The sequence below is a fragment of the Triplophysa rosa genome, linkage group LG24, assembly GCF_024868665.1.
Source record: "Triplophysa rosa linkage group LG24, Trosa_1v2, whole genome shotgun sequence".
NCBI classification, from domain to species: domain Eukaryota; kingdom Metazoa; phylum Chordata; class Actinopteri; order Cypriniformes; family Nemacheilidae; genus Triplophysa; species Triplophysa rosa.
This window is the reverse complement of record NC_079913.1, coordinates 3,135,299-3,158,945: the sequence shown is the minus strand read 5'-3', so window position 1 is coordinate 3,158,945 and position 23,647 is coordinate 3,135,299. Positions and strand designations below refer to the sequence as shown.

At 39.1% G+C, this 23,647-nt stretch overlaps 1 protein-coding gene across 2 annotated transcripts; it reads right to left on the bottom strand.

Moving 5' to 3' along the window:
* Window positions 1-258: 258 nt before the first annotated feature.
* On the bottom strand, window positions 259-17,510 carry LOC130548056 (protein bicaudal D homolog 1-like). 2 transcript variants are annotated; one of them, XM_057324508.1, is made up of 9 exons: window positions 16,960-17,510; window positions 10,668-10,880; window positions 10,413-10,565; window positions 9,815-10,291; window positions 7,779-8,891; window positions 5,991-6,142; window positions 5,641-5,851; window positions 1,924-1,982; window positions 259-1,710 (listed from the first exon to the last, which is right to left on the bottom strand). In XM_057324508.1, the coding sequence occupies exons 1-8, from the start codon at window positions 17,182-17,184 to the stop codon at window positions 1,932-1,934; spliced, it is 2,595 nt and encodes an 864-aa protein (XP_057180491.1). In that variant the 5' UTR covers window positions 17,185-17,510; the 3' UTR covers window positions 259-1,710; window positions 1,924-1,931. The 2 variants fall into 2 exon arrangements, with proteins under 2 accessions (XP_057180491.1, XP_057180490.1); XM_057324507.1 differs by having other exon boundaries at window positions 1,924-5,851.
* Between the last annotated feature and the right edge of the window lie 6,137 nt (window positions 17,511-23,647).

The window sequence follows — 23,647 nt, the reverse complement described above, 5'->3', positions numbered from 1 at the left end:
GTTCCACTAAAGTTTGACAATCCAGAAACATTCTTACATATCCTTTGGCCTTTGTTTGAAAAGAATAACTTCTGTTTTTTATTTTTAACCCGTTTTCCTTTTCAAAATGATTTGGTGGCCTGAAACTGTGGTGTTTCTTCAAAAAAAAAGTGTCATCTTATAAATATCTGATGGAATAACATTCATAGTGAGGTGAGGTAACCCTTTAAAGTTCCTTTTTGATGACTAAAGAACTCTTAGAGACTTTTGATTGTATGATATCATTTTATTTATATATATATATTAAACACTGAATAATGTCATATTTGCAGTAAGCTGTATTGCTGTTGGCTAGGAAGACTCAGAATGATAGTAAACTACATTACTGCAGTTATTCACATACGTGGTGTTTTTGTTCAGCAATACACAAATAGTCAAGATTGCAAAATTGAAACGATACACCCAAGAGTTAATACTTTACAGGAATTCACCGATGACAAAGTGGGAAGATGTTTATCTGTCCACAGTTTATAGGCAAAATTCAGGACAGGTGTCATCCATGGAGATCATCCATCCACAACTTCCATCAAGCGTGTTTGAAGCAGGAGGTTAAGACATTGCAGTGATGTCTCTGCAGCATTTGAGTTTTTAACAGTCCTGACAGCACTGGAATGCTCTGGTTGGGTGTCTGTGTTTGTGCTTGTGACTGGGATGCAGAACACTGTGGGAAGATCACGAATATGCAGTGCAAATACAAAGAGAAGATTAAACATTGAGAAGAAATTCAAACATGCAACATTCCTGTCGGATAAACAAGGTGTGTATTCATCTGAAATAGCCTAAATGGACAGAGGTAGTTAATAACATTGAATAAATATAATATGAAAAGTTGGTTTTTGAACAGTAAGGCTTAAATAGAATACACGATCAAGCTCACTGCATCTCTCTTATAGACTCTTTACTCATTTCCAGCTTTGTTTTGAAGGCTTTGGTAAGTTTAGCCTGCAGGTTCTAAAGAAAGATTCTGGGATCATATACATTCGGATATACAGTATTTATGTTTGTGGTTTGTATTCTAAACTCTAAGGGGCGGTTTCCCGGACAGGGATTAGTTTAAACCAGGACTAGGCCTTAGTTAAAGTGGGATATTTAAGTTGTTTTAAAAAACATACCTTACAAAAAACATTACTGGTGTGCATCTCGAGACAAAACAATGGCAATGATCTTTTTTAAGATAGGTCAGTGTAAGTTTTTTCGATCAAGACACATTTAACATTTAAGATAGTCTGGGACTAGTCTTAAACCCTGTCTGGGAGACCGCCCCACGTGTTCAGATTTATCTTTGATTTACATAAAGTGAGACAGAATAGTCACCATGAACCCAGTATATTCCTTTTAAGTTTTTGGTCTGTCAAACAAAAACCTCATACTTAAACCATTTTTAATACAACCATCATCAGTTAAAACATCTATATGGTCTTGGCCTCGGAACAGTTTATTACATTTAAATTGTCCACACTTTTGCACGTAGTTCCGTTGACAAAACTGTGAAACATTGACACTCAAATCTTTGTGTAAAAAAGGCAAAAATCTTCTGGACAACGATTTATATGTACACCCGTGACATGACCGTGATGTAATTGTGATGAGTGTCATGTGATCACGCAGTTTTTCTTGACTGTGACTCCATCTGCAGCTGTTGAATCCTGAAACATTGCCTCTATAGTCCATCTGCATTCAGACAACGTACAGATGTTTGGAGGAAGACAGAGAGATTATAAACCGATAGCACTGAAAATCGTCGTAAACTGAGATCAAAATTAACACACAACAGCACTTCTGTAATAATATTATTGATTTGAATATTTTGTCAAACCCATGCAGCAGAAAAGTGAATACATGAAATCAGCAATAAATAAGCTTTCATGCTCTGTAAGAGGTTACCTGTGTGTTTAGTTTTTGTTGGGATGGTGGCACTGAGGCAGGAGGAGTTTGGAGACTATCTGAAAGAGACTGAGATATTAGTCCTCCAACAGCCAGGGGGCAGTATGGAGCAGTGGAACGACAGCCGTATACACAACACACCAAGTGCATTTTGTGTACCTGGATAATTGTTTTTATTGATTTTAACAAATAACTCTGTGTTTTTGGCTAATTTTATCCACAACCTCCTTGCAACTACATTATTATATTAAAAGGATAGTTCATCAATCTGACCCCATATCATTTCAAACACAGAAGAAGATATTTTGAAGAATGTTGATAATCAAACAACACTGGCCTCCATCGACATCCATAGTATGTACGCAAAACCACGGAGACATTTCTCAAAATATCTTCTTTTGTGTTCCACAGAATACAGGTTTCAAACCACATGGGGGTGAATAAATAATGATCAAATGTTTATTTTGGGCTGAACAATCCCTTAAAGCCACATTTAAAAGGCGATGAATTCGGATTCAGCATTGACTTACCTGACAAAGAGAAGAGTATGAAGATCAGTCAAATAATAAATGCAGATGCATCACAAAACTGAGCAAACTGTAAACCAGCGTAGCTTACCATTGTGTTACAGACAGCTGAATAAAAAGATAATGCTATTGCTAACAGCATTAAATGTATTTGGAAACAAACAATATCATGAATACTAGAATCCTTAAAGCGTTTAAAAAGAACTCGGACTCAATAATTCAGTTCATTTATACCTGCTATTTACAGTATATATGAAGAATATACAGCGCATTACTTTCTAAATAACAACAGATATATACAGCGGTTTTACTCTCTATACACATGCATATGACAGCATACATGTACATTCAGTGATAGCTCAATAACAGTCTGAAACTGTGTTGCATCAGTAACACGCAGTAGAAAACATTCATCTGAGACGGGATGAAGAATGAGGAGAAATCATAGAGGAAGTGGAAATAAAGGAAGCAGGAAGCATTTGACAGGTTTCCCAGATGTCAGTCACAATGAGACGGTGACGGTGGTGCGAGTGTTAACGCAGGTGAAGACATGATCACGTGATCATGTGTGTGTGAGGGTGCGAGACAGAACAGAGAGGAGGTTCACAAGGTTTCTATCCCGTGTTAAAACACACATGGGATCTACGGTAAGATTCCCTAAACCTTCTTCAACTGAACACAATGAGATTTATAAACAGCCGTCTGTGTGATCCAAAACTAATGCCAATTCACCTTTTCATCGGTTCCAGATTCAACGTCCTACAGCCAGCTTCTTTAATGTAAAATCATACACCGAAGACTATCTAATCAGACTATATCTGCTTCGACGGTTTCATTCAATCTAGGAACGATCTTTCAAACTTGCAAGTACAATTTCTATAACAAACCAAGAAAATAATTAAACTACATTTTAAACCCCACACGACTTCATGCAATACCAAGGCCTGTGTGAGCATTAACGAAACATATTTGGCTAAATGTAAACGCTAGGATGTTTAATTTAAACTAGGATCAGAAGTGTGTCATTGTACATTTGCAGTGACATTTCATCGTTTTATCTCGATTTAAAAAAAAAGAAAAATCTAAAAACGAACTATGATTTGCATTGTTATGAGTTTAAAGAACTTTAACTAATGCTATATTTTCACCATCTGAATGTAAAATCATCTGTCACTGCAACTGTAGAATAAGTGATGTGATGTTGATCAGAAAGAGCATGCAGGGAAATGATGGGACAGGGTTTGGGTTTTGATACCCGTCAAATGCTTCTGGCTTCAGTCGTGTTGTGTGAATGTGTGTTATTGTGTGTGTTGTGTGCGATATGGCTCTAGTGTGGCCATCAGTGTTTTTGGTGTAGTAAGGAAAGGACACAGGCGCGAGATATGAAGGTCAGGCGCCTTTCTCCATATGACCCTTCCTGGGCTGTTGGACAGCATCAGAGTATTTGTTTGTGGGTTATAGAGTATGACATTTGTAAACAATTTCAACAAATGAAAAACTAAATAAAGCAAACAAAAATAAGGGGAAGAGTCAAACAAAACAATAGTAGAAATGATAAGAAAATGACAGGACAAACTGACGTCTTTAGTCTTTACAGGAACACAGACAGCAGAATTTCTGCTTTCATACGAGCACTGTGTTACACACATATACTGTAAATCACTGCGTCACATGACATGTGCTGTAAATAAATGTGATTTTACAGATCACTATAATGATAAATGAATGAAATTCCCTGAGAGAGTCATCTAGACTTTTGCAGCGCATCCATTCACCACATTCCCATAATTGCTCATCTGAATCATCTACTCTGTTCAATCTCTGAAACGTAATCTCTTAACATCTGAACCAGGATCAGTCCGACTTGTACTGAGACATAAAATGGTGATTTTTTGCACATTCATGTTACGTAGTTAGCGCTGTTTATCCACTAGATGGCACTGCGCCGACATAAACTACAGCTGTGTTGAGAATGGAATACTGCCACACCTCTCAAACTCCTTCTGCAGAGTATGAGAATATTAAGTATGAATGAAACCCCAATGCATTTCGTACAATATTTGCCAAAAATGTGAAATATACAAGCAGAGCACACTGTGTAGTGTTATATGTAAAATGATGTAAAAAATGTGAAAACCCACTTGTAATTTACAATCAAACAATGCATAATGTTTCACTTATTATTTAAAAAAAAGATGAAATAGTACGCTAGTATTCCAGTCTGAATACAGCTGTAGGCAAATTAAAACCAATATGATCACTTAAAATAATCCTTCATTTATCGTTTCTGTATGAGCAACGGACTGACTGATATGTTGCAAATGTTTTAGTGTTAAAGACTTCAAAAGTCTCAAATATCTGCACATGACGACTATTGTGACAATGACACGTTCACCCTGAAACACGCTATCAACCTGCAACACAAACGGTCAACTTCCTGTTGAAATGATCTAAAAGTTTCTGTGATCCTGCTGTCTGTAAAGTCCACATGCAGTCACAGAGTTTGCCGGGTCTTTGACAGAACACAGTGTCCTGAGAACTGATCAACAGTCTCGTGTGAAGGCGGCCGGGTCACTTGTGCTCCATTAAAATCCCTGAGTAAAAAAACACATTCAAACCAGTGCGTCCTCCTCTCTGCTCCCCCCGGCTGTCAGTACCGGGGATGCTGGGAGCTGTAGTTTCTGGGATAAAGCGGGGTGTAGGCGGACGACGGGGACGTGTATCGTGATGTGGAGCGGGTCAGGTGGGTGGGAAGGGCGCGAGATTGGGAAGAGCTCCACATGGGGCGGCGAGTGGCGGACAGGGGCGAGCGATAAGGCGAGGAAGGGGCGGTGCCCGGGGAATAGTGCGACTCGCTGGCGTAGCGGCGGGCAAGGATGGAGGAATGAGTAGGCAGTTGGGTGTAGTCCACACTGAAAGGGTGTGGCTGGACAACGTACGCCCGGACTCCCATCGTCCAATGAGACACGCCCTGGCGGTAGGGTGTGATCGGGGGGGTCCAAGAGGATGAGGAGATGGCGGGGGACGAAGGGGCCTCCAATGAGGGCGGGCTGTTGGGGGCAGAGGGTTGTGTCGGGGTGAAGCTGGGTGTATTCTGAGTGGTGGGCGAGGTAATGGCAGCCGCTGCTGTAAGCACCTCTGTAATTGTCATGGGGGTGTCGGGGAGGGGCGGAACACGGGTGGCACTTACTTTGGGCGTGGGGGTCCTCAACCTGGACGTCTTGGTGACGCGGGTGCGGTGCGACTGCTCTTGGTCGAACTCCAGGTCCTCTAGTTTCTGGGTGAGGGCAAGTTTCTGCTGGATGGCCATGCGGAGGAGGGAATTCAACGTCTTTTTCTCGTCTTCGGCCGCCGCGAGTTGTCTCTGCATCTCGTCCAGCTGAATAACGTACTCGTCGCACCTTATCAGAAAGAAAGACATGCTAAACATCCACGGCGGATGACTCATTATTCAGCCATTTGTCACAACTGATTTTGTCCTCGAATGATGAAACTAAATAACAGCTGGAGAAACAGTGTGTCTTGTCAGATATTGCTTACCGTGTGGCAAACATGGCTCTCAGAGACGAGAAGGTGGCGGCGTCCTCTTTAAGAGCCTTCAGTTCATTTCTCAGCTTCATCATGGTCTCCGTCACCATGGTCTTCTCATTCTCGTACTTACTTTTCAGGTTGGCCAGCGCCCCCTCTGCCGTCTGTGAAACACAATGAGCATTACACCCATGTCATTTATATCTGAAGGGACGTTGAATCATATGAAAACAGCCTTGCTCGATATTGATGCATGGGATATATTTTGCACTTAATTGTTTTGTTTTTAAAGAACTGCCTTGGGAATAGAAGATTAAAAAAAATGCATATTGTAATTCTATCGAGTTTCTTTCACTACACTGACACGGGCACTGAAAGTCCTGTTATTGGTGTTCTTGTTGATCCGTGCGTTAGACTCAATGATAGATGCAGTAATTACATTGCTGGCTTGCTCGTACAGCACAGCAGTTTCTCTCTCATGGGGATCTATATTCATAAATCATCTCAGGCCTGGAGCGGTCATACAACATGTTTATATCACACTGTGGGCAACACAGAGAGAAATGATCTGACACATAAAACTGTCACTCTGAATCAAAATGCATTCCTTTCTGGCTATAGACTCAGACTAGATTCCCACAAGAACAATAATCGGCACAAGGTTTGTAAATGCGTCTGTCCGAAAAGCTACTTTTACATTTCATTAAAAAATCTACACATCTCCGTTAATTTTGTCAGTGTTGTGTGACATTTTAATAAGTATTATCAACTAAGAAAATGTGATACATGATGACTTGATTAATCCTGAATTAATATGATGTATTATAGGCAATGCAATAGTGCTTTGTTTGCATTGCTTCTAAACTCAATTTGAACTATATTAAGGCCGCAATCTGTAACTTTTTTGGTTAAAATCAGTAAAAAAATTCAGTGTTCAAAACCGTTTCTTTACCTTTCCACATTCACAATGGTAAGCTTAAAATAATGATTTATAATTCGAGTTATCGGGTACCATTTTGCACGTTTTGTTAACGTTTTTAACACACAAAGATAAGTACGTAAAATATCGTGCAATTCATTGTTTCACAGAGATGATGATAAGAAGGCAAAAGTTGAGGATAGCAGATGTAAAATATATTTAAAAACAATCTCTGGACCTAAAACTATGACCACTTGTTCAAATAATTCAGTTATTGTAAAGATGATGATTCAATTCGAGAGGCACCGATATCTCAGCCAATAATTGGTATCCGCACTGGTAAAAGCAATTTTTATAAAAACAGCCGATGATCAACATCTCCTGTCAATCAAAGAAGGACAGGAAAATGCAATGCAATTTGTGCTCTGTATATTGAAAATGTTAAGAAACATCAGCAGTTTGATTATGAATGAGCAGTTATTATATGAATTAATAGCATTCAGAAAGTTAAGAAATATTAATTTAATCGGTCGCGGCAGATATCACTCTGAATAATCAGCTATCGGTATCATCTGAGAAATTTAGTATCGTCGCATCTCTAATTTCAATAAGTTGTTCAGCCTTAATGACAGAAAAACTCCATTTCATTTCGATGGAGCTCGGACAGAAAATTATTCAAAGTGGACCAGACTTTATGCCGATGGTCGAGTGTGGTTGTTGAGACTCACGGGGAACCCAAATGGTTTCACCAGAAAAAGAAACATAAAAAGCAACACTAATGAGAAAGCAAAACTCCCATGGTTACGCTTTAACGGTCAATACACTTAGTCTCCATGGCGATCAATAGAATGCTGGGTAATAAATAGAGCTGATTAGCTTACCTGCTTGTTGGCTTTGAGCACAAGGCGCAACGTTGCGACCTGCTCTCTCTTGGTGTTCAGAATCGCTTTGAGTTTAAGAATCTCCTCCATGCAGGCTTCTTTATCTTTGTCCATCAGCGGGGCGATCTCACTGGCGGCCGCACGCTGACGGGACAGCTGGAGTGAACGGTCCACCGCTTTCTGAAGGTGCTTGATCTGATCGCGGATGATGGCATTGAGGTGGTGGATGTTGGTAGGCTCGCGGCGTGGGTCGGAACCCGTGGACAACTCGGGTGCTGGAGATGAAGATGAAGAAGAAGAGGAGGCACTAACGACGGGCGAGCCCAGCGGCGTACGAACCGGGCTCTGCTCAGCAGTGGAAGGCTCTTTGGACGGTGAGTTGGATGGGCTACGTGACTCGGACGTCGCGGCGTTGATCGCCGCTAAACGGCGTGCCAGCCGTGGCGTGAGCAGCACTCGGTGATCGTCTGACCCCTTGAGGCCAACGTTGGAAATGCGTGTGAGGGTCCTGCCCTGCCGATAATAGTCCAGCGTAACGCGGTTGGGTGTCTCGTTGTTGCACAGGCAGACATGGTGGTAAAGTTGGGCTAACTCCTCGCTGAATGTCGCCAGCTCGTCTTGGGCATTTCCCAGAATTCCATGGGCCTCCGAGGCCGTGTTGTTGGCTGCCTGCAGCTCACGTTCCAGACAGACCGCCTTCTCTCGGCCCTCCCGGCAGCTGCGTTCCAGCTGCACCACCTGAGTCTCCAACGCCTGCAGCTGGGCCTGTCCCTGTTCCTCTGACCGCGCGCTGGCCTCCACCAACTCATTATATGTTTCTTTAACTTCCTTGAGCTCTGCTTTTAATCCCACCACCTCCATCACCGCTACCTTGTACTTGCACTGCAGCAACTCCAGACTGGGCCCCTCCTGGTCCCCGGAGACCCAAGCGGTCTCCTCTTCATCCACCTCATCCTCCTTTTCTTTGCTGTTGCGCTGACGGCGAAGTTTTCGGAAACGCTCCACCAGGCGATTGGCCCTATCGTGTTGTTCTGTAAGGGCCCCCTGTGTGTGACGGAGGAGGGTCTGTGACTCCTGCACACTGCTCAACAATGATGCTTTTTCTCGCTCCACCTGCAACACATAAACAAGCCAATGAAGTACATTTTCTACTGGTTAGTGGTGGGAAACTAATACACTGTTCACCAGTAAAAACTAGCTGGTCAACATAGCCTGTGTAGACACGGTGTTAAAAATGTTAGAAAATTTTAAGCTAAACAAAAATGTGAAATGTTGCTCCAGGAATAAACTAAAACAAGTATAAGCAGAGGCATTAAAAATATTAGCTGAAAATAAATGAAAAAATAAAATAAAAATGCAAAAAAATAAAATTAACTTTATAGAGAACAATATAACTGAAAAAAAACCTTTAACTTTAAACTCTAACTCAAGGACTAATCAAATTAATAATATTACCTTATGAATAAAACTAATAACTATAAATAAATAAAATCTAAACTAAAATAAATATCAAACCTATTAAAATGAATTAAAATTAAAGTAATAATAAAACATTAAACAAAAAATAAAAGCTGATCGAAAAAATTTACTACAATAAAACTGGGGAAGCTTCTTTTTAAGACATAAAAGACATAGAGTTTTAATATTTCTATAACATTCTATTTTATTTACAGGTTTAAATAAATGTACGGTTAAAATAATCTTGCATTATAGAAACAAAACAAAAATAAATAAATACACCAGTAGAACGGCCCATTAGTGTGTTTATCTCATATTTCATCCCATGACACTGCAGCATCTCACTGCACACAAAACAACGCCTAAACCAATGCAGCACAAGTTTCTCTGTTTAGCAATATGAACATAAAAAAACATTTATAACGCAACAAAACATAGAAATCAAGCAACATAAAAAACATTTCAAGTGGATGATTTCATAAAACACCTAAACAAAAACAAGTGCATGCCTATAGACATGGATAATATATTTAGCATGTGGGTGTGGCTGATACATAACTCCGCCCCTTCACACTGACCTGCTGCAGCTGTTGTTTGAGTTTTTGCATCTCTGGACCGTTGAGTTCACTGTAAAGGTCAGGGGTCAAAATTTCTCCCTTCCTCAAACCTGTCGACCTGAAATCGCTGTTTAGACGGTTGAAAACCGAACCTGCCGCGCCCTGCAGCAAATGCCCGTTGCATTTCCCTCCACCATCCTCACTGGTGGGCGAGGTTGCGGTCGTCGGGGAGGCGCTGCCACTGGGTGGTGCCGAGCTCAGAGCGATCAGATGAACGCAGCCGGAACTAAAGGCCCCGTCGCACACGGTGAGATGATGCGCTAATTCCTTCCGCAGAATGTTCTTCAGCTCTCGCTCGTTTTTCAGAGCGTCCAGAGCCTCTTCCAGTTGGCTCTCGGAGATGTCTTTTAAGCGCAGCGCGTCTTCTAATTGGCTGTTAAGCAGGGCCGTTTCCTCTTCTAGAACTTTGATCTCATGCTTCAAGCCTTCGTACTCCACCTAAAACCAGAAATTTGTGACTACTATGGTTCATCTACACGTTTTATGTTTTTTGTAATAAAACCATGGTTCGTTTTTGTAAGGGTTCAGCACAGGCACAATAGCTAAATTTTGTGTTTACCTGGTTCTGTTTAAGCGTGGACACCAGTTTTTGCAGAGAGATGTTCTCTTCTTCTAGTTCTGTGTAGTCCTGCAGCATTCTGCCTTCTCTGAATTTATACTCTCTGATCTCCTCTCTCATACGGCTTCTCTGCAGCTCTAACATCTCGTTACTCTGAAAGACACACAGACAGAAAAAAGAACGAAGAATTTAAAAGCCAAACTTCATGATGCGTGATCAATGCACTCCAACTTTGGTTACTTGGAAGTTCCTGACCTCTCGAAGTTCCTGCAAGATGTCCGTGAGCCTCTCGTTCTCAACCTGCGTGCAGGACGCCTGCGATCGGCTGTTCTTCAACTCGGCCTGTTGCTCCAGCAGGCGACCCATGTAGTACGCCTCCTTAGTGGCAGACTCCTCCAACAGCGTCTCCTCGTTGCTCTCGCCATCTTCCGCCACCTTCCTTTGAGTGGTGTACGCCTGGCTGAAGGCCTGATGGAGTAAGAAATGAGTAAAGCCAAATTTAGAGCCAAATTGAGCAAGACGATGACGCCAGAGAGACATTCGCATACTACGCATCCTCTAGCTTCCCAAGTATGTGAGGCATTGAGATACACATTCAAAAAATAACATTGCAAAAGATTTTGACGCCTGAAAAATGGACGCTAAATAAGTAATGTCTGAAAATTAAGATCCCAAATAGCAAAGCAGCAAACTGTAGTTGACACAGATTCGGTGACCCTGTACTGTAAAGTGAAGTTCAGAGAATATCAGATGCAATCTAGCAGGCGTGACTGGAATAAGAAGAGCTAGTGATCTCGCATAAGATTCAAAGATTATCAATACAGGGCTCAGCGGAGGAGAGCAGAATCTCATAGTGTGAAAAATCAATTCAGAGGTGTATATGAGCTTAACGCTTCTGGTGTGATGGGTGAGAGAAGACAAACATAGACTTATGGAGCAGTGCATCATGGGAAAACAACACTGAAGACCATGATAGTAGGCAAAATATCTGAAGTATCGATGTATCAGCTGAAAATCTCCAATAACATGATAAAACTATACTTTATACGCTCTCAGTGTCACATTAAGGGATAGTTCACCCAAAAATGAAAATTCAGATTTTTCTGATAAATGATGACATTGTTTTCATTTTTGGGTGAACTATGACTTTAAGAGATGAAGGGAAATGGACTTGTTTACTATAAAGAGAATGTTTGTTATACTTATGTGTACCATATTTATGTGGTATGTGTATTTATGCACTACTTTAAAAAATACTACGGTACTATCATACATGTCTCTAAAACAACTGGTAGATTTGCAGCAGTGAATTATGGGAAGACTCACCATGTGTGATTGGAATTTTATACTAGATGCTGAGGTGGCACTTCTCGTCCATACGGAGGTCTTTGGTGATTTTCGATACTATATTTAGAACATTTAGCTATGAAACACACAATCAGCAATACAGTGTGTCCAAAAACTGCTGCACTGATCCACTTTTCTCAAAGCTTGAGAATCACAACATCAATCACAGCAGTTTACTGTACTCTTATCATCACGTTTTCTCTGAAAAATGATTCGATTTGAGTCAAACCTGATTAAATTGAACTTGAATGAGATATGGGATCACGTGATTGGACAGACAGCTGCCGTGTCGCATTACAGAATCTGTTTCCAGTAAAACAGAACATCGTCATTCTAGTGAACATGTACACAAGTCATAAAAGATTGGCAGACGACTTCTTTAACAATGCAAACACATTTATTCCACGAGAAGAGAATCTTGTTAATGGATGTTGGTTCTGTTTCAAATGTTATTATAGTACACATTAACCAGTGACATCACTGAGTGCATGAGTCAGCTGTGGCTGTGTAACTACTGGAAACAAAGAAAACGTGATGATAATATAATAAAATTGCGTGACATCATCTTTTTTCACTTGCATTTACATTTATGCTTTTGGCAGATGTTATTCTCTTCAACTTCGAACCCCATGACCTTGGTGTGGCTAGCACCACGCTCACCCATTAAAGAGTAAATATTTTGCGATTTTTTTAGGTCCTACTTTGGTTTATGGAGTGTCCAACAATACACGGTGTAAAAACACTTTCATTTCTACTAATAGGCAGTTATTATAACCTTACTTCTTGACTGACTCTCAAATCCGTCTAATAATCCCCTCCTTTCTGTCAGCCTACTCTGATCTGATTGGTCAGATGGTCTAGTCTGCTGTGATTGGTCTACCACGTGCAGTGTCGCAAAAGGAACTCCTTTTGTCCCAAGCTAATAACTTTGTTATTCGTTCACTTTCGGCTTTACAACTTGACAGACGGCTTACATTCACACACAGCAACATTACACACTGCATGAATGTCATTTTAAGGACACTGTAATATTTACTTTTTAAAATACTGGAATTTGTGGGAGATTTTCTCTACAATTTATCTGACATTTTATTTCAAAATATTCAGAATATGCAGAATGGATGAAATGCACGACACACCTAACCCAAAAACCGCCCTTTACTTCAAAATTTCTTCATTATTTATCTGACAGCTATCATCTTATCCACTTTAACACTCCGGCCTGAGAGAAAATCTCTGTGTCTTTCTTCACATATGAGCATCTCAGTCAAGATGGCTGATTATATTTGTAATAATACTCTATAAAGCATGTTGTGATTGTACACGGGTCATTTTCTATCATGTGATTTCTGCGGGCATTGTACGGCAGCTCAAGTGACAGACTTTAAGCTGAGCAGTCTCAATTTCTGGAGAGAGTTCACACAGACATATGGATCAATATGAAGGCCCGCGGGCCACAGCCAACCTTTATATGTGATCTTCTATGCTGCAGAGCACCAAAGCACATCTTTCTTATAAAGTCAGACAGTTTCTGTGCACAAGCTTCAGATCAGATGGTCTGCTGAGACACAAACACAATGAGCTACAGTGTTTTGTTTAGTCATTTGTATTTGGGACACTGAGCCTGAAGCCTGGACGTGCATGCATCTTTGTTACACAATACAGTAACATCAAACCTTCATCTATCTTTTCACTCTGTCTAAGTAGTTACATTGCCCTCCTGAAAGCATGTATGCGTGTGCGTATATTGATCTACGGTATATATGATCGGAATGGAGGTCTAAGACAAGCAGGGCCAGAAATAGATCCGTAATACATGACTCCTCCTGAATCTTAATAATAATTAATACGATTATTATATAAATACAAGGATTTGTGCAGTCCATTGCTGTAATAAAATAATAAGGGTAAAAATATTTAAAAAAGAAAAGTGTTTCCAGATATGTGGACATATGTTTATATATGTGCACCTTGAAACATTTCTTTTTAATATCATCTGACTCATAATAAGCCAATAAAATGCATAACATGCAGCCTTAAAGGGATAGATCACACAAAAATGAAAATCTGTCATCATTTACTCCCCTTCGAGTTGTTCCAAATCTGTATAAATGTCTTTGTTCAGATGAACACAGAGAAAGATATTTGGAAGAATGCTTATAACTAGACAGATTTTGCCCCCCATTGACTCCCACAGTAGAAAAAAAACAATGGTAGTCAAAAGTGCCCCAGAACTGTTTGCTGTCCTACATTCTTCAAAATGTCTTCTCTTGTGTTCAACAGAACAAAAAAAGTAATTTTTCCTACTATGGGAGTCAATGGGGGGCAAGATCTTTTTGGTTATAAGCATTCTTCCAAATATCTTTCTCTGTGTTCATCAGAACAAAGACATTTATACAGATTTGGAACAACTCGAATGTGAGTAAATGATGACAGATTTTCATTTTTGGGTGAAGTATCACTTTAAATGTGTATGTGTTTTTTCTGTTAAAGAGCTCCATTGTCCTAAAGGCTAAACTATGACATCAATCATCACGTGAGTTACACAGCCAATGTGTTTCTGTGTGTATTATCCACCTTGACATTGAAATTTCTCCTCTAAGATTCTGGCTTGCCTTGGTCCAATCCGTAATTCATAACCAGAAGCAAAACATGTCAGAACCTCGACTTCCATGTGAACTGTGCGCAGATCCATCACTGACCGTCTCAGGATGAAACTATTCACAAATAAAATACACATTATACACACAATCACAACCTTTTATGTATATATACTGTAGAGTGTTGAGTTTCTGCGTATGACACGAGCACATGACCGCTGCAGATAATGCACATTAGTGCATTTTTCATTTTCTCGGCCGTGCTGATGTACATTATGAGCCACATGTGCCCCTCACAGGACATGATCGATTTACAGCTCAGAACACTACCGTACTATATGTTTCAGCGGCCAGCAGTTATCGAATCTTGCAAACATGTTGTGAAACGTCTTGAAATCTTATTAATAGCACATGAAAAATATGAAACTGGCCTTATTGAAAAAATGCATATACAGTATGTCAAACAAGACAAAGAAGCAAGTTAAGAAGACCAAGCACAGGGAAAAGCTAAATGTTTGGTGGCCTGTGGGATAAAACATCATTCATTTTGACCCAAGAGGAGATCCCATGAGCATTAAGATGGCTTCAATCCCTAAAGACTTAAACACTGTGTGTACAACTGCATGCTAGCAACACAGTTTCAAGACCATTAAAAAAATCTGTGCAGTGAGCAGAATTGTTTTGTGAATACAGCTAAATATCTTTAACAATAGTTCGTGTGAAACAATGCGAGAAAGTCTGACGGGTTACTCAGTGGTTTCCAAGCAAACAACAATAAACCAGCCTAGAAAGATCTGTTAGTGTGAAGAGGATGACCAGAACAATGGATGGTTATTTATTACGGGATTCTTTGGAAAGATAATGGAAACTTGAATGGTTCTGAGCTCATGGGTTTGTGGCTTTTCCAGGGCAACACAAAGACCCTGGGAAAAATGCACGGAGCTGAACTGAAATGCCTGACGTAACCTCTTACTGTCTACTAGATCTGAGACGCAACGTCTTGATATTTACAAATTGTCGTCCTGTCATCTTCCAGTTTCTCATTATGTTGTTTTAAATCAGAAATTGTTTCATATTTATATTGTGGCACTTTACTAAATGTTAAATGTTGTAGTAACATGTAATCTTAGCAGCTCTCAGAGGGCACTGGGGGATGCTGAATATCAGAAATAGACATTTATGAATAATATATCAGCAGATGCTTTCATCTCGAAAATCTCTCATTTCCATTATTATTTCATAGACATACAGGGAAATCTAGATAATGACCAATAAAATAAATATTATGAGAAATTAAATCAGCGTTATTCACTAATTCGTTTTTTGCTAATTGCTTACAATTTATTATTTATTTAAAAAAACAGTACTGTTTTTTTTAGTTCACCGTCATTACATTAGGCTATTACTGTTCACCCACCAGCTACAGCAGCTACTGAATGACACCGGAGAATCTTGCTTGCTGCCAAACTGTGACCCATGTCCAATCTTTGATCTGTAGTCAGCTGATCAATACAGTTCATTGAGATTTAATGTAGAAAAGAAAGAAAATGAATCAGACTGGACTGAAGCGCAGACTATTTGACTTTATATTCTAATGTTCTAAGTTTGATCTCAACGACGGTACTGTTTAGCGTGTTCTCCTACTTGTAACTCGCTTTGGATAAAAGTGTCTGCCAAATGAATAAATGTAAATGTATGTTAACTTAATTCCAAAACACTGAGTAAAAAACATGTCAGAATTTAAATTTTTAGGTCAAATAATCCTTTTATATGCAAGGATTCTTTCAACGCAGTCTTTGTTTTCAAGTACATTTGGAGGAGTTTTATAAAAGACATTCAACTGACTTTGTCTCTGCCTTATTATCTTATACACAAATGATTTAAAAACTAGTTAATGCTGTTGAGAATTCTAAAGGGAAAACTATCACTCTAAACAAATTACATTACAACAGTACAATCTTTGAGGGAACTAGACAGGTCACAATAATTTATATAAACAACGCCTGAACAAACTCACAATCTCTGACATGGCACAACACGATAAAGCAAACAGACTCACAAAAGCATCATCATCCACTGCACAGACTGCTTCAGTTTATCTTTACTACCCCAGAACTGCAGAATCAGTAGCGCATCCGCCTTAAGATCTTAAGATGGAATTGACAAGAAAGAGGTCATTGCATGTTTCTTTGAGAACTCGAAAACTTTTCAACGTGTTAAATAGCTTATACAGTACGTAAACATCAAGGCTTATTAAGCAGTCACATCTATCAAGGTATTTTGATACCTTGATATGTTTTCTGTTCTGTTCTTTATTTTGTGTTCTATTCATTCTCTTCCGTCCAATTCTTTTGTTTGCTTGACATCCTTCCTTCTCATATTAGTCTCTGTGAATTTTCTCTCCCAGTTGTATTCACGATGTATGACATGGTACTGTTCTATTCTGCACATTTCTTCTGCATCATCTTTCCTATACATTTTACCAATATATTACCAATATCTTTATTCTAGCACAACATCTAAAAAAGGACCTGCAGCTTGTCAAAGACCCCAAACACGGAGAAAATACAGACAAGGGGTAATAAAAGCTGGGTCTGTACCTCCTGCAGTTGTTCCAGCTCCTGTCTCAGTGTCTCCTGCTCGGCCTCCAGCTCCGCATACTGTTGCTTCAGTGTCTGGTTCTCCTCGAGCACCACCAGCCCGCACTCCGCCGCCCGGACCTTCTCCCGGTTCGCCTCCGCCAGCTCCCGGGTCAGCCGCTCAACCTCCGCCCGGTAATTATCCACCGACTCCCCGCATCCTCCCGCACCTCCTCCAGCAGCCATCGCCCGGACCCTCCACCTTCCTCTCGAGTGGATGAATGGATGGGTGGATGGAGAGAAGGCACCTTATCCGAACCTCCAATAGAAAGTCAATGATCCAGACATATTAACAACTAAAACAACCCCGATGTAAATCCGAATTTATGCCGAATGAAAAACAAACATCGCCGTCGTAAGAAGCAGGTTTAGTTCAGGGCCTCGCATCTTTTCTTTCTCTTCTTTTTCTGCTTAATCATGGGTGTTGGGACGCCATCTCTAGGATGGAGAAACTCACCCTAACTCACTCCTGCTGCGTGACGTCAGCGCATCCTGCAGCATCCTTTCTCGGTGCCCGAGCTCATAAATATGAATATAATTAACTTCCGGGATCGCCCAGTCACGTGTCGTCACCTAATTAATATTTATCACCTACGTTGGCTGAACAGCAGATAGGCCGTACGTCATATTACGTAATTTAATTTTATAAACTTAGACTTTGTCATTGTTTAATTAGCAATTTCACTCTGTTTCCAAATGTATTACGCCTTTTATATTAAATTCGTACAATAATTGTTATAAAATGACAAAAATGTCACTGGTCAAGTACAAACATACAATCAAAGCAGAAAAAAATCAAACAAACATGCAAGCAAAGAAGTAAATAATTTCTAAAAAAATGTATTATCTTATTTGGTTTAAAGCAATCAGTAAGTATTCATTATAATACAAACCCTGTCGAACAAAACTATTCAAACACTATGAGCTTTTAAGAGCAGTGGCATTAAAATACCACAAGAGGGCAAGATTCCCCCAAAACCCGTTTGAGGCGGAAATCTGTAGTTTACACACTCGCGTGGTGTACTTACATTACGTTCACCTGGTACAGCATCTCAAAGCATTTCATTTGTATTCTTTAAAAACACGCCCGACATCTTCAACATCTGTGTATCAATAGGAATAACCGATTAATTCCCGACGATCTTTAGGTAAATTAAATACCGGGTATTTCAGTTGTAGTCATGTGACCTGATAAGACAAGAGATAACAGGACTTCAATCATTGCTTACAGGCTGTAAAGACAGATAAACACAGAGGTGAAAAGTTGAACACTTGGTAATAATGTCAAGGTAAGGTGAAAATAAACACGACTTTATAAAGGGTTTAGAGCACGTGTCCATATTAAGGAACACAGTGTAGCTTACCCGAATACATTTATCTGTCTTAATAAAGTAACCCAAAATCGATACAATGAATTGGTCTTATAAACATATATATATGTTTGACATAATCAGACTAAACTGTTCATATTTATACAGCAAATAAAACGCTTTTAAAGTCCGCCATTTTGTCAACTTTATCGGTGACCCGCAAAGTCCCGCCCAGCACGGGTGTGTGAACCAATCCCATGTCAAGAAAACCCTGGCGCGCAAAATGATTGACAGGCTGGAACGGTAGCATTATATGTATAAAAAAGGCGTTGAATGGTTTCTTTCCGTATACGTGTGATATATGACAGGTAGTATAAACATTTTTAAGTGTTTTGTTTAAAATAGAGAGAGTAATAGCTTGTTAAACTGACAACAAAATGAACATTTTTTGGTCAATGGTCACCTTGTTGTGGTCACTTATAACCAGACCAAAGTAACATTTTAGTTGGAAAGCAAATGTAAAAGAATCATTTTTTTCTTGTCAGGTGACAGATTACAGTGTTAAATCACATTAAAATGCATACAGTTTGTAAAACAAAAGTCAGCAGGTAAGCTTCAGGTAAATATGGCTGTTGTCCTGAGATAACTAGGGTCTAGGGTTTAACTTTTCCTCACAATTTTATCTGATGTCTGTTTTCCCTCAGGTTTCAACGTGAATTCACCCTTGTGCTCGCACCCTGACCGTCAGGTGAACTCGGTCAAATTAAGATAAGACTGCACTTTATGACTTAAGAGCCAATAAACCAATTCAAGATAATTGGGAATTTCAACAACAAAATTCATTTATGACAGCACATCCATTCAGATTTACAGTTTATGTGTTGGAGGGCAGAGATAACTAATGCTGTTTAATAGAACACTTGAAATAAATCATTATTTAAACACATTTCGTTTGTTGAATAAATTCACTATTTTATGCCACCGGATGTGAAATAGGATATTAGATATACAGTGTTTGCTACCAGTATGTTGTAATGTTCCTCTATTTGCCATCATAAATATGAATTTCTCCTTTAAGATTATATCCATTGATACATTTGGTTTGATGCTTTTTCCACAAATGACAGTATTTACTTGCTGCTGTTGTCAGGTGTTTACTGTGACAAGATAAGGAAATTAATTTACAACTTGTCACACGTTTATGGCTATACGTACCATGTGATTTTGTAAAATCATAAAAAAAGCGTTTTCTATGTACAATATTCTATGTCACGTCACATGTTCATATACACCAATATTCAAAGGCATTTAAAAATGATTTTAAGCAGCTGATAAAATATGAGACATTAACTGTGTTTTTGTTTTTCAGAAGAACCCAGATTCAGAAATCCAGCAGAAAATGTGAAGTGTCGGTTTATTCGACAGCAAACAGGGTCCGGTGGTTTCAGGTGGGTGACCATTGAAGCCGATGATATCAATAGTAAGACCGCTGGTTTATGGTGGGCTGTTTTGTTGGAACAACGGGATGACAGATTGACCCGGGCAGGTATAGCTTCTGCTGAAAATTCAGGAACTGGGAATAAAAATATGTAAATTAAAAGATGCCAGATTACAAACATAATAAAGAAAATAATTAATATCATTTATAAATCTGTGTCGAAACATTACATTTCACAGTGGAAAGCAAAGTACATTTCTATGATCTGTATATAAAATGATAGACTTGTAGGATTGTTGAATTTTGAGTTTTTGTATTTTCTTTGGTTTAGGGGAACGTCGGTACAGTGATCTGGGTTTTCACATTAAAGTTCTTGGAGCAGTGAGGATTTGTTTTTATGGGATGAGTAATGGAACGTACTGGAACATAAATGAGAGGAGGCAGGAGATGGTGAGTGTGTTGTGGGTTTGTCAGTGCCGTTGAAGGTCTGTGTCCGCCTTTAACTTCACTGCGTCTCCACTTCGCCCGTCTGTTCTGCAACCAGATCTAAACATGAGATAAATTAAATGCTGGACTATTGAGTGAAATGTAGAAAGGCTAAACCTTCATAAAAAAAGTTAATAAATCTGACTAGTCATAGTAAAATGTAGGATAATATATAGATTCTTAAATGTTTAGCTATTATCTTGAGGTAGAGAAAAAGAGTGCATGTTATGTCTGTGTCTGTGTTGTTTGTCAGCTAATCGTGTTTTATTGAGAAATGATCTGAGGCAAGATTCTTTAAGGTTCTTTAAGGGAAGTTTCATAGACTTTAACCCTAATGCTTTTTAAATCAGGAAGGCAACAAATCATAATGTTTCTTTGAAATAGAAATATTATTCTGAATAGTTTCCCCTTCCAGATGAATGTATTGTAAGCATTACAGAAAATTGCTTACAAAAATTTAAATGTAAAAAAATCGATGTACAGTATAACCATACTTCAGAGGGTTAAATTGAGTTCTTTTTTGTTTCGTTTACATTGTGACTGAAACAGAATATGGTACCTGTACTCTTCCTTCAGAGAGTTGGGTCCGAGAGGCGAGCTGGTCTCTAGTATGAACATCAGGATAATGTGTTTCCTGAAAAACTCTTTCCAGTTCCTCCAACTGCGTGGTCGTGAACGTTGTCCGTACTCTTCTGGACTGATGAGCTGTCCAAACATGAAATGAATTCATCTTGTTTAATGAAAGGCAGGACATACATTTTAATGGCTGTTAAACACTCTGTTTTGACCCATTAAAAGCTAGTTTCAGTGTGTTTGTAAAAGAGTTTTAAGTGAAGAACAATAGAGTAGAGTCAGTAAGAAGAAATGAAAAGGTATTACTTGTAAGATATTTATTATAAGGTGTAAGGGATGTAATGTTTTCTTGATATTTTCTTAAAAAAGGAAAGAAAATGTACACAAAATAGTCCAAAATTTAGCACCTACCTGCGTATTGGCTGATTTTTGTATCTTCTGCCTTGAGTTTTGTTTGTGTAGATCCAGATCTTATATGCACCGTTCTCTGTTCGCTTGTGTCAGGTGAGACAGTTTGAGATGAAGGTTTCTTCAGTATTTCCTCAATAGAATGTGACAGAATTTTAGTGTTGTTTGTGGAGGTCCTGATCTCATGAGACAAATTCTCCACCTGTTTTTCTAATTTCAGATCAACTATTTGCATTTTTCCGTCCTTGAATGTTTTTTTATTGTAGATCCGTCTCTGTCTCCTTTGAAAGTTTCTTTGTGGTGTTTCAGGGTGCGACAATGTGTGTGTTTAGATCTTCAAGAGAAGGAGGAGTGTGGAGCCGAATGTTGTAACAAATCCATTCTGCGATAAATGTTCAACCTCATCATGAGGAGCATGTCTCTGGATTATTCACATTACATCTGCATTTTTTAGCATGTTTTATGAAAACTAGTGCTTTGATAATGCACTGATTTTACATTTATGCATTACATTTACTTTTTGAAGTTTAATGCACATTGTAGGATAGATAAAATGTTTATATATTTAATATGTGACTCATTGACATAATTCAAATAAATAGTTTTATGTGTTCTTTTTCGTTTTTAGTTGCTCATATTTGAAAATATAACCATTTTTTGGTCATGTTTTTCACACTAAAATACTAGTGTTGTTAGACAGCAGCGACACCCGATGGTCAGCTGTGGAATTACACTAACCTGCTCACCCAGAAATTGGTGACTCAAAATATGAAACTTCTTTCGTCTACCCTTGTCACCTGTATGACTTACTTTCAAAAGAAGATATTTTGAAGAACGCAGGTAACCAAACAGCATTGTCCCCCATTGACTTCCATTGTATGGACACCGAGACATTTATCAAAATATCTTTTGTGTTCCACAGAAAAAGAGTCATACTAGTTTTGAATGACATGAGGGTTAATAAAGGATGAGGAAAGAGTTTTCCTTTCTTAGGGAACTATCCTTTTAGTCAATGTTTGTTGCATCAAAGTATAGCAATTGTAAGACATTTCTGAAGTTGTTTTACAATGTTTTTGCAGTTTAATCCAAGTATAACCTCTCTTATGATTGGATTGCTCGAAAGAAGAGCGGTAGCATTGAGCATTACGTGGCTGTTAATGTACATGTTTGCAGCATAGTTTCAGTAATAATTTGTCTGGACTTGGTTTAAGCTTTGCAATTGTTTTAAGTGTTACATAGAACAACAGACCTCATGTTGTTTTCTTGACATAACCCTGTTAACTCCACAGATTTGACTGTCAGTTTGCACTTAGACAGATGTTTATTGATATTCATAGCAAAAGGCAACTATATAGATGCTCTTTGCTTTTGCGTCAGATTTGACAATATCTTTGTGCAGTCCCACCCTTTCACTTTTGTAACCTCATGAGACCATAGTACAGTAGGGTATCAGTAATCAGTTCAAAGCTTTTCCCGGGCTGAATAATTCCTTCGCAACATAAGTACACATTCACACCCAAAGGTACACAGAAATCTGTCTATTCTGCCCTGTTCATCTATATTTTATCATTTCGAATCCTCTCATCCGTGACAGGCAAGTCTCTGACTGACTGTGTGGCTTGTGCTCACTCTGTTTTTCACACATCTGGAAGCTCTTGAAAGGCTTCTCCCCCCCAGAGACGCTAGATGGCAGCGTAAGTCATCAAAAGCAACCCGTTTTTATATGTATGTATAATTCACACAGCACTGGCATTCCATTACAATAAATCTTGGGAGGACTTCTGTATTTCTCTATGTTTGAATAAGCATTAGATTGATAATTGTAATTTAAAGCAATAATCCACTAGACGCCGTTTGTTTTATTGTGCAAGTCATATGCTGTTACGTGACTTGGGTTCTTTTGAAAGCCCCATTCTTTAAAATGTCTGGCTGTGTGTCGACAGAAGAAAGAGAGCCATGTGGGTTTTAAACAACATACGGGTAAATCATTTTTAATTTTGGGGTGAATTGCTCCTTTAGGTGCAGAACAGAACATATCTGTGCAATGACACTAATAAACAGTTGTGGTAATATGGTGAACAGGTGTTATGCATCCTAGCTTTTATTATGTCATGTTTTATCACAGCAGGTATTGGTTTTATGTCGTTATAAAACTTAGCATTCATTTATTTTGTTTTTCTCTGTGAGACGTTCACATTTTCCTTCTCTGAATCTCTGCTCTCGCAGTCGACCTTCTCTCTCTCCTCTGATGTAATCTATATTTCTGAGAGGCGGGAGTTGTGCCAAATACCTTCTGCAGTCTGAGGCAGTAAATGGATTACACATTCAATTAACACACAATTCCTCCTGCACGCGCAGCCTGACAGCCAATTTCCATTCCAACAGTGCTGAATGTTTTACCAACAGCAATATTTCTCTCCATGCAGCAGGGCTT